The following is an 11,028-nucleotide window of genomic DNA, read 5'->3' as shown; positions in this document are numbered from 1 at the left end:
AAGGAGGGGCACGGGGGGGTCGTGGGGCAGCACTTACTGGTGTCACGGAAGCTCCCTGGGGACAGAGACACAGCACTTAGGGGGGGTCCTGATCCTCCTCGGACCCCCCAATTCCCCCCCCGATCTGCCCCAATTCCCCAGCACCCTCTGTCACCCCACATGTGGGGACACTGGGCAAGGAGGGGCAGGGGGGGTCGTGGGGCAGCACTTACTGGTGTCACGGAAGCTCCCTGGGGACAGAGACACAGCACTTAGGGGGGGTCCTGATCCTCCTCGGACCCCCCAATTCCCCCCCCGATCTGCCCCAATTCCCCAGCACCCTCTGTCACCCCACATGTGGGGACACTGGGGGGAATTCGGGGGTCCTGGGGGGGCTGTGTGGGGTCAGGACTCACCTGTCCCCCTCTGTGAGGTTGTGGGGGGAGTTTTGGGGGCCGAGGTGGTGGGGGCAGCTGGCGGGGGCAGGAAAATCCCCCCACTCCCACCCAGGGGCTGAAATAGTGGAGGATGCAGCAGCCAGGACCCCCCGAACCCCCCATTCCCCCTTGGGGGCAGGGGCTGTGGGGATTTTGGGGAGATCCAGGGGGGCGTGGGGGGATTTTGTGGGACCAGCTGCCCCCCCCAGGGGCTGAAACTGGGGTGTTCAGGGTGGGAGCATCCAGGACCCTCCAAGCCCCCCCTGAACCCACCCAGGGGGTGCTGAGGGAGGAAGATTTGGGGGAGGGTCTTTTGGGGTCCCGAGGGTTTGGGGGGCAGTTTGGGGGGGGTCGTGCCCCCCCAGACCCACCTGGGGCGGTGAAGGCGGGGGGGGAGGCGGGGGTGAAGCCCCCCCCCTCGGCCAGGAGGGTGTTGTAGGGGCTCGACCCCCCCCGCGGCGGCAGCACCGGGTTGGGCAGGAGGTGCGACCCTGCGGAGAGGGAGAGGGGTCACACCCGGGGGGCTGGGGGGTCTGGGGGGGTCCTGGGGGTCCCACCAGTGTCCTGGAGGGGTGTGAGTGGAGTCTGGGGAGGTCCCATGGGGGACCAGAGGGGTCTTTGGGGACCCCAGGACCTGTGGGGGATCAGAGGGGTCCCAGAGGATATGGGGGGAACCCAAAGGCATCCCAGAGGGGGTTTTGGGTCCCAGGGGGTCCCGGGGGAGGGGGTGGGGAGGCTCAGGGGTCTGAGGTGGATCCCAGGCATCTCAGGGGGTCTGGAAAGGGGTCCTGGATGGTCCCTGGGGGTCTGAGGGGGCCCAGAGGGATCTTTGGGGTCCCGTGGGGCTTTTTGGGAGGGGTCTCACCGCTGTTCAGGATGGAGGATGGTCTCTGGGGTCTCTGGGGAGGGGTCTCACTCCATTCAGGATGGAGGATGGCCTCTGGGGTCTCTGGGGAGGGGTCTCACTCCATTCAGGATGGAGGATGGTCTCTGGGGTCTCTGGGGAGCGGTCTCACTCCATTCAGGGTGGAGGATGGTCTCTGGGGTCTCTGGGGAGGGGTCTCACTCCATTCAGGGTGGAGGATGGTCTCTGGGGTCTCTGGGGGTCTCTGGGGTCTCTGGGGAGGGGCTCAGCTCCGTGCAGGGTAGGGGGGGTTCTGAGGTGTTTTTTGGGGTGTCTCACCTCGGTTCAAGGTTGGGGTGCTGTTCAGGTCCCCCCCCATAAAACTGGACTCCGTCTGTTTCCGGACCGTGTCATTCCACATCCTCCGGATCCGGCTCTGGGGGCACAACGCTGGGGCTGGGACCCCCAGAACCCCCCAAAAACCACCCCAGAGCCCCCCGGACAACCCAGAATACCTCCGAGGTGTCCCCACATCCAGCACCCACAGCCTGGCGGGGTCTGAGGGAGGTTTTGGGTCTGGAGGGTAACACGGGGGGATCTTGGGGTGCCACAGGTAGATGTGGGGGGTCTGGAGGGGGCCCACGTGCATCTGGGGGATGGTCTGGGTCTGTCATGGGGGGTTTGAGCGTCTGGAGGGATTTGGGGGTGCCATGGGGAGGATCCTGGGTGTGGAGTGGGTTTGGGGGCTTTGGGCTTTTGGGGTGAGGGGTTATTTGGTGGGGTTGGGGGTCCCAACCTGGGTGCTGCTGTACTGCTGGGTATGAGTATGGGGGGATTATTTGGGGGGCTGTGGGGGGTCAGAGGGCTCTGAGGTGTCTGTGTGGGACTGACAGGCAGGACTAGAATGATTGACATGTGGCCTCTGTGATTGACAGTCAGGAATAAAAGTGATTGACAGGCAAGGTCAGCCCCTCAGAGTGATTGACGGGCAGGAATAAAAGTGATTGACAGGCAGGATCAGCCCCTCAGAGTGATTGACGGGCAGGAATAAAAGTGATTGACAGGCAGGATCAGCCTCTCAGAATGATTGACAGGCCCCAAGAGGGATGAGGGAAGTGTGGCAGCCCCAGGATTAAAGCTGAGGAGGAAAGGGGCAAGGAAAAGTGGTGGGAAAAATGTTTAAAACCTGAGGGGAAAAGGGTAGAAAAAGGGAGGGGAAAGGGATGGGAAATGTGAGGGGAAAAGGGTGGAAAATGTGAGGGGAAAAGGGAAATATGAGGGGGAAAAGGGCAGGAAATACAAGGGGGAAATAGGCAGGAAATGTGAAGGGAAAAGGGTGGGAAATGTGAGGGGAAAAGGGAAATAAGAGGGGGAAAGGGCAGGAAATATGAGGGGGAAATAGGCAGGAAATGTGAAGGGAAATGGGTGGAAAATGTGAGAGGGAAAAGGGCAGGAAATGGGAATAACAGAAGGAAATGTGCAGTGAAAAGGGTGAGAAATGTGAGGGAAAAACAGTGAGAATTGTGAAGGGGGGGAAGGGGTGGGAAAAGTGAGGGGGAAATGGCAGGAAATGTGGGGGAGAAAGGGCAGGAAAGGTAAGGGGGAAATGATGGAAAACATGAGGGAGAAAGGGTGGGAAATGCGAGGCCAAAAAGGTGGGAAATGTGAAGGGAATAAGAGCAGGAAACGTGAGGTGAAAAGGGTGGGAAACGTGAGGGGAAATCAGTGGGAAATGTGAGGAGAAAAAGGACTTAAACATGAGGCAAAAAGGGCTGGAAACGTGAGAGGAAAAGGGTGGCAAACCTGAGGGGGAAAAAGGGTGGGAAAGGTAAGAGAAAAAATGGCAGGAAATGTGAGTGGGGGGGGAAAGGTGGGGAAAGTGAGTGGGAAAAGGGTGGAAAATGTGAGGGGTAAAGGGCAGGAAATGTGAGGGGAAAAGGTGGGAAATGTGAGGGGAATAGGAGCAGGAAACATGAGGTGAAAAGGGTGGGAAATGTGAGGGAAAAAGGTGGGAAACATGAGGGGAAAAGGGCAGGAAAGTGAGGGGGAAAAGGGAGGGAAACATGAGGGGGAAAGAGGTGGGAAACGTAAAAGGAGAAGGGTGGCAAACCTGAAGGGAAAAAAAGGTGGGAAAAGTGAGTGGGAAAAGGGTGGAAAATGTCAGGGGGAAAGGGCAGGAAATGTAAGAGGAAAAAGTGGTGGAAAATGTGAGGGGAAAAGGGAGGGAAACGTGAGGGGAAAAGGGTGGGAAACATGAAGGGAAAAAAAGGGTGGGAAAGGTAAGTGGAAAAATGGTGGGAAACGTGAGGCGAGAAATGGATGGGAAAAGTGAGTGGGAAAAGGGTGGAAAATGTGAGGGGGAAAGGGCAGGAAATGTGAAGGGAATAAGAGCAGGAAATGTGCAGTGAAAAGGGTGGGAAACATGAGGAGAAAACAGTGGGAAACACGAGGGAAAAAGGGGTGGCAAACCTGAGGGGAAAAAGGGTGGGAAATGTAAGGGAAAAAATGGCAGGAAATGTGAGTGGGGGGGAAAGGTGGGGAAAGTGAGTGGGAAAAGGGTGGAAAATGTGAGGGGGAAAGGGCAGGAAATGTGAGGGGAATAGGAGCAGGAAACATGAGGTGAAAAAGGGGGGAAACGTGAGGGGGAAAGGTGGGAAATGTGAGGGGAAAAAGGTGGGAAATGTGAGGGGGAAAGGGCAGGAAAAGTGAGGGGGAAAAGGGAGGGGAACATGACGGGGAAAGAGGTGGAAAACGTAAAAGGAGAAGGGTGGCAAACCTGAGCGGAAAAATGGGTGGGAAAGGTAAGGGAGGAAAAGGGGGGAAAAGGGAGTGGGAAAAGGGCGGAAAATGTGAGGGGGAAAGGGCAGGAAAAGTGAGGGGGAAAAGGGAGGGGAACATGAGGGGGAAAGAGGTGGAAAACGTAAAAGGAGAAGGGTGGCAAGCCTGAGGGGAAAAATGGGGGGGAAAGGTAAGGGAGGAAAAGGGGGGAAAAGGGAGTGGGAAAAGGGCGGAAAATGTGAGGGGGAAAGGGCAGGAAAAGTGAGGGGGAAAAGGGAGGGGAACATGAGGGGGAAAGAGGTGGAAAACGTAAAAGGAGAAGGGTGGCAAGCCTGAGGGGAAAAATGGGGGGGAAAGGTAAGGGAGGAAAAGGGGGGAAAAGGGAGTGGGAAAAGGGCGGAAAATGTGAGGGGGAAAGGGCAGGAAAAGTGAGGGGGAAAAGGGAGGGGAACATGAGGGGGAAAGAGGTGGAAAACGTAAAAGGAGAAGGGTGGCAAGCCTGAGGGGAAAAATGGGGGGGAAAGGTAAGGGAGGAAAAGGGGGGAAAAGGGAGTGGGAAAAGGGCGGAAAATGTGAGGGGGAAAGGGCAGGAAAAGTGAGGGGGAAAAGGGAGGGGAACATGAGGGGGAAAGAGGTGGAAAACGTAAAAGGAGAAGGGTGGCAAACCTGAGCGGAAAAAAGGGTGGGAAAGGTAAGAGAAAAAAGGGCAGGAAATGTGAGGGGAAAAGGGCAGGAAATGTGAGAGGGAAAGGTGGGAAAGTGAGAGGAAAAAGTGGTGGGAAATGTGAGGGGAAAAGGACGGGAAGCGTGAGGGGAAAAGGGGTGGGAAACGTGAAGGGAAAAAAAGGGTGGGAAAGGTAAGTGGAAAAATGGTGGGAAACGTGAGGCGAGAAATGGATGGGAAAAGTGAGTGGGAAAAGGGTGGAAAATGTGAGGGGGAAAGGGCAGGAAATGTGAGGGGGAAGGGTGGGAAAATTAGTAGTACCGGGGGGTGGGATTTAGGGGAAGTTTTTTGGGTGGTTTTGGGGTTTTTTGGGGGTCCCCACCTGGGTGCCGCTGTAGTACCGGGGGTGGGATTTAGGGGAAGGTTTTTGGGTGGTTTTGGGGTGTTTTTGGGGTGCCCACCTGGGTGCCGCTGTAGTACCGGGGGTGGGCGCGGGCGGCCGAGGGTTTGAGGGCGCCCAGGGAGGTGCCGGGGGGGCCCCTGAGGCAACACCCCGAGTGCCGCAGGCACTTGCTGAGCTCCCGGTGCACCTGCGGGCAACCAGCGACACCAGTATCACACCAGTAACACCAGTATCGCACCAGTAACACCAGTATCACACCACTATCACACGTAACACACCAGTAACACACCAGTAACACCAGTAACACACAGTAACACCAGTAACACACCAGTTTACACCAATTGCCCCCCAGTAACACACCATTAACACCAGTAACACCCAGTAACACACCAGTAACACCAAGTAACACCAGTAACACACCAGTTTACACCAGTTGGCCCCCAGTAACACACCAATGGCCCCCAGTAACACACCAGGAACACCCCCAGTAACACCCAGTCCTCCCAGTGCCCTTGCTCATGATCTCTGGAGGTCCCACTCTCCCAGTTCCCCCCAGTCCATCCCAGTGCCCTTCACTCATGCTCTGTGAGGATCCCGGTCCCTCCCAGTCTCTCCCAGTGCCCCCCAAATCTTTTCCCGGAGGGCGCAGTGGAAGAGGAAGAGGAAGAGGAAGAGGAAGGTGCCCACGCAGTGTCCTCCCAGTCCCTTCATTCCTAATCTCTGGCTGTCCCACTATCTCCCAGTGCCTCCCAGTGCGTCCTCAGTGCCTCCCAGTTCCTCCCTGTGACCCCCAGTCTGCCCCAGTCTCTCCTCCTCCTTCTTCTGGAGGGCGCAGTGGAGGAGGAAGATGAAGGTCCTCGACTGATGTCATCCCTTTGTCCTCCCACTGTCCCTCACCCAGGATCTCCGTGTATCCCAGTCCATCCCAGTCCATCCCAGTGCCTCCCAGTGCCCCCAGTGCCCCCCACACATTGCCCCCCAGTAACACACCATTAACACCAGTAACACCCAGTAACACACCAGTAACACCAAGTAACACCAGTAACACACCAGTTTACACCAGTTGGCCCCCAGTAACACACCAATGGCCCCCAGTAACACACCAGGAACACCCCCAGTAACACCCAGTCCTCCCAGTGCCCTTGCTCATGATCTCTGGAGGTCCCACTCTCCCAGTTCCCCCCAGTCCATCCCAGTGCCCTTCACTCATGCTCTGTGAGGATCCCGGTCCCTCCCAGTCTCTCCCAGTGCCCCCCAAATCTTTTCCCGGAGGGCGCAGTGGAAGAGGAAGAGGAAGAGGAAGAGGAAGGTGCCCACGCAGTGTCCTCCCAGTCCCTTCATTCCTAATCTCTGGCTGTCCCACTATCTCCCAGTGCCTCCCAGTGCGTCCTCAGTGCCTCCCAGTTCCTCCCTGTGACCCCCAGTCTGCCCCAGTCTCTCCTCCTCCTTCTTCTGGAGGGCGCAGTGGAGGAGGAAGATGAAGGTCCTCGACTGATGTCATCCCTTTGTCCTCCCACTGTCCCTCACCCAGGATCTCCGTGTATCCCAGTCCATCCCAGTCCATCCCAGTGCCTCCCAGTGCCCCCAGTGCCCCCCACACCTTCTTCTGGAGGGCGCAGTGGAAGAGGAAGATGAAGGTGCCCTGCAGGGCATTGCAGGCCGTGAACAGCGACGCCGTCAGCACAGACTCGCGGGTGACGAAGAGGAGCCCGAAGGCCCAGGTGAGCCCCAGCAGCAGCAGCAGCGCGATGGCCCCCAGCGCCCACGACCTGCGGGGCACCCGCTCAGCTGGGGCACTGGGAGGCACTGGGAGGGACTGGGGAGCACTGGGAGGGGAGTGGGGAGCACTGGGAGGGGAGTGGGGAGCACTGGAGGGCATTGGGAGGCATTGGAGGGACACTGGGAGGGACTGGAGGGTACTGGGAGGGGAGTGGGGAGCGGTGGGGCAGCCAGAGATCCTGAGAGAGGGGACTGGAGGGCAGTGGGAGGCATTGGAAGGCACTGGAAGGGACTGTAGGGTACTGGGAGACACTGGGGGGACACTGGGAGGGTACTGGGAGGGACTGGAGGGCAGTGGGAGGCACTGGGGGGACACTGGGAGGGTACTGGGAGGGACTGAAGGGCACTGGGAAGGACTGGGAGGGTTCTGGGATCTCCAGCACCCACAGCTGGGCCCCATTTTGGGGAGGTGGGCCTCGTTTTGGGGTCCCTCTTGGGGTCCCTGTTTGGGGTCCTGTTTGGGATGCCCCATTCAGGGGTCCCACTTGGGTTCCCCCTGTTCAGGATCTCATTTGGGCCCCCCTGAACTCACTTGGGATCCCCCCATTTGTGGGTGCCCACAGGGGGTCCCAGCTGGGTTCCTCCTGTCTCTGCAGGTCCCCCCAGTTCGGGGGTCCTGTTTGGGGTCCATCCCTCCCTGTTTGGAGCCTCCCCCAGTTTGGGGGTCCCATTTGGGGTTTCCCTTTGGGGTGCCATTCGGGGTCCCCCACTTTGGGGTCCCGTTTTGGGTTCCCCCCTGTGGATTTGGGGTCCACCCTTCCCCGTTTGGATACCCCCCCAGTTTGGTGCCATTTAGGGTTTCCCTTTGGGGTCCCATTCGAGGTTCCCCCCTGTAGGGTCCCGTTCGGGGTTCCCCCCTGTGGGGTCCCATTTGGGGTCCCCACCTGATGCTGTCCAGGCGGCTGGAGTCGGGTTTGAGGGCGGCCGAGCTGCGCAGCATCTTGTGCAGGGTCACCAGCAGGAACACCAGCGTCACCTGCGGGACCCCAGGTGAGACGCGGGGGGACACCCCAGGTGAGACACAGGGGGACACAGAGCCAGGGGGACACCCCAGGTGAGACACGGGGGGACTCCAGAGCCATGGGGGGACCCAGGTGAGACACGAGGGGACCCCAGAGCCACGGGGAGACCCCAGACCCACTGCGGGACCTGCCCAGTGCCACTGCAGGACCCACCCTGAGATATGGGGACCCCAGAGCCACAGGGGGACCCCAGAGCCATTGTGGGACCCCACAGCTGCCCCACGGCATGATACCCATTGGGGTTGCCTCATCCACAGATGAGGATGAGGATGAGGAAGGTCCAACCCCAGACCCCCAGATTCCCCCAAGCCCCCGAATCCCCCATCTGAGCATGACAAAGGTCCATCCCTGGTCCCCCAGCCCCCCAAAACCCCCCCAGCCCCCCTTACGAGGATGACGAAGGCCACAGGCCCGATGAAGCTCCAGATGAAATAATTGTCCACCCGCAGCCAGCACCTGCCAGGGGCGGGGCGTCATCGGAACATGCCCCACACAGTGTGAGACCACGCCCCCATGGATCAGACCCCACCCCCACTGGCAAAGCTCCTCCCCCAGAGCCCCCATACACACCTGGTGAGTCCCACAGCAGCACCTATGGTCCCACCCTGCTTCAAGCCACGCCCCCTGACTCAGGCCACACCCTCAGCTCCTCTATCATACCTGTCACTCCCAATGGGGAAGCCCTGTCCCCAGCCCGAGCCACACCCCCTAAATCAGGCCACACCCCCAGCCCTTTCATTCACACCTGGTCACTCCCCATGGTGGAAGCCACACCCCAGCCACACCCCAACCACACCCCAACCACACCCCACCCACACCCCAGCCACACCCTGGTCACACCTTGGTCACATTTCAGCTCCAGCCCCATGCCGTCCACACCTCTGGCCACACCCCTGACCACACCCTGGCCACACCCCAGTCATGCCCCTGCCCCGCCCTGGCCACACCCCAGCCATGTCATGGCCCCACCCAGCCCCACCCTGGCTACACCCTGGCCACACCCCAGCCATGCCCCAGCCCCACCCTGGCCACACCTCAGCCACACCCCAGCCATGTCCTGGCTCCACCCAGCCCCGCCCAGCCCCGCCCCGCGCTCACGCCTGGTCGGTGCCGTAGCTGCGGTGGTCCACGGCGGCGGCCACGGCCACCACGACGGCGGGGAAGAAGTACCCCCCCGCGTAGTAGTACTTGCGGCGGGCGGGGTCGCTGTCGAACACCTCGAGCAGCAGCAGGTACAGGTGAACGCCCTCCAGGCACAGCCACGAGAACGACGCCAGGAAGAAATAGTGCAGCAGCACGGCGAAGATGGGACAGGCCACCTGCGGGGAGGGGGACGTGTGGGGACGTGTGGGGACAGCGTGGGGACAGCGCGGGGACAGCGTGGGGACAGGGACTGCCCAAAGATGGGACAGGGACAGGGACAGGGACAGCCCAAAGATGGGACAGGCCACCTGTGGGGATGGGGACGTGTGGGGACGTGTGGGGACGTGTGGGGACAGCGCGGGGACAGTGTGGGGACAGGGACTGCCCGAAGATGGGACAGGGACAGGGACAGGGACAGCCCAAAGATGGGACAGGCCACCTGTGGGGCAGGGGACATGTAGGGACAGCGTGGGGACAGGGACTGCCCAAAGATGGGACAGGGACAGGGACAGGGACAGCCCAAAGATGGGACAGGCCACCTGCAGGGATGGGGACATGTAGGGACAGTGTGGGGACAGCGTGGGGACAGGGACTGTCCAAAGATGGGACAGGGACAGCCCAAAGATGGATGGGGACAGCTGCGCCGACAGTGGTTGAGGGACAGGGACAGGGACAGGGACAGGGATGGGGACAGCCAGAAGGATGCTATGGGTGGTCCCTTGGGAGTCCCAAATGTGCCACAGGGTGTCCTGCGATGTCCCCCTGTGTCATGGGTGGTCCCCTGGGGATCCCAGGTGTCACAGGGGTGCCATGGGCTGCCCCACAGGGGTGCTGTGGGGTGCAATGGGACATTCCAGGGGTCTCAGGGCTGTTCTGGGATGTCCCAGGTGTGCCATGGGCAGCCCCAGGTGTGATGTGGGATGTCCCAGGTGTGCCATGGGCAGTCCCAGGTGTGATGTGGCATGTCCCAGGTGTGCCATGGGCAGTCCCAGGTGTGATGTGGCATGTCCCAGGTGTGCCATGGGCAGTCCCAGGTGTGATGTGGCATGTCCCAGGTGTGCCATGGGCAGTCCCAGGTGCAATGTGGCATGTCCCAGGTGTGATGTGGGATGTCCCAGGTGTGCCATGGGCAGTCCCGGGGCACTGTGAGGGTCCTGTGGTGCCACAGGTGGTCCCCTGGGGTTCTCAGATGTGCCCTGGGATGTCCCACGTGTGCCATGAAGGGTCCCAGGTGTGCCATGGGCAGTCCCAGGTGTGCCATGAGGGGTCCCAGGTGTGCCATGGGGTGTCCCTCAGGGGTCCCAGGTGTGCCACAGGGTGTCACTCAGGGGTCCCAGGTGTGCCGTGGGCTGTCCCTCCAGAGCCCCAGGTGTGCCATGGGTGGTCCCTCAGGGGTCCCAGGTGTGCCATGGGCAGTCCCAGGTGTGATGTGGCATGTCCCAGGTGTGCCATGAGGGATCCCAGGTGTGCCATGGGCGGTCCCTCAGGGGTCCCAGGTGTGCCATGGGCAGTCCCAGGTGTGATGTGGCATGTCCCAGGTGTGCCGTGGGCTGTCCCTCCCGAGCCCCAGGTACGCCCCGGGGTGCCCCAGGTGTGCCAGCCCCACCTGGTACTGCGTCTTGTCGATGCCCACGAGGAAGAGCAGCTCGGCGAGGAAGAGGCTGATGCAGAGGTTCTTGTGGATGGTGGTGCGCTCCGAGGGCAGCCCCCGCAGGCAGCAGAAGGCCGAGATGGACAGGCCCAGGCACAGCAGGGCCACCAGGATCCCTGCCCAGGTGATCACCGACAGCAGCACCTCGTTCAGCCGCCCCGGGAACTGCGGGAAACGGGGGGAAAATGGGAATTCTGGTGGTGTGCCACAGGGTGTCACTCAGGGGTCCCAGGTGTGCCGTGGGCTGTCCCTCCAGAGCCCCAGGTGTGCCATGGGTGGTCCCTCAGGGGTCCCAGGTGTGCCATGGGCAGTCCCAGGTGTGATGTGG

The 11,028-nt window shown here is 60.7% G+C and overlaps 1 protein-coding gene across 1 annotated transcript in view; it reads right to left on the bottom strand.

Moving 5' to 3' along the window:
* The window catches only part of LOC121358318 (adhesion G protein-coupled receptor L1-like), a 43,228-nt gene that overhangs the window by 13,058 nt on the left and 19,142 nt on the right, over window positions 1-11,028 (bottom strand). The window contains exons 11-19 of the mRNA XM_041476420.1: window positions 9,005-9,225; window positions 8,296-8,362; window positions 7,769-7,860; window positions 6,706-6,874; window positions 5,164-5,292; window positions 1,600-1,696; window positions 788-907; window positions 213-230; window positions 38-55 (exon numbers count right to left, since the gene is read on the bottom strand). Coding sequence (XP_041332354.1) covers window positions 38-55; window positions 213-230; window positions 788-907; window positions 1,600-1,696; window positions 5,164-5,292; window positions 6,706-6,874; window positions 7,769-7,860; window positions 8,296-8,362; window positions 9,005-9,225 — 931 coding nt within the window. The remainder of the gene's footprint in view (window positions 1-37; window positions 56-212; window positions 231-787; window positions 908-1,599; window positions 1,697-5,163; window positions 5,293-6,705; window positions 6,875-7,768; window positions 7,861-8,295; window positions 8,363-9,004; window positions 9,226-11,028) is intronic.

Source organism: Pyrgilauda ruficollis, unplaced genomic scaffold (genome assembly GCF_017590135.1).
Source record: "Pyrgilauda ruficollis isolate IOZ18807 unplaced genomic scaffold, ASM1759013v1 scaffold380, whole genome shotgun sequence".
NCBI classification, from domain to species: domain Eukaryota; kingdom Metazoa; phylum Chordata; class Aves; order Passeriformes; family Passeridae; genus Pyrgilauda; species Pyrgilauda ruficollis.
The sequence above is the reverse complement of the archived record's forward strand: the minus strand, read 5'-3'. Positions and strand labels throughout refer to the sequence as shown.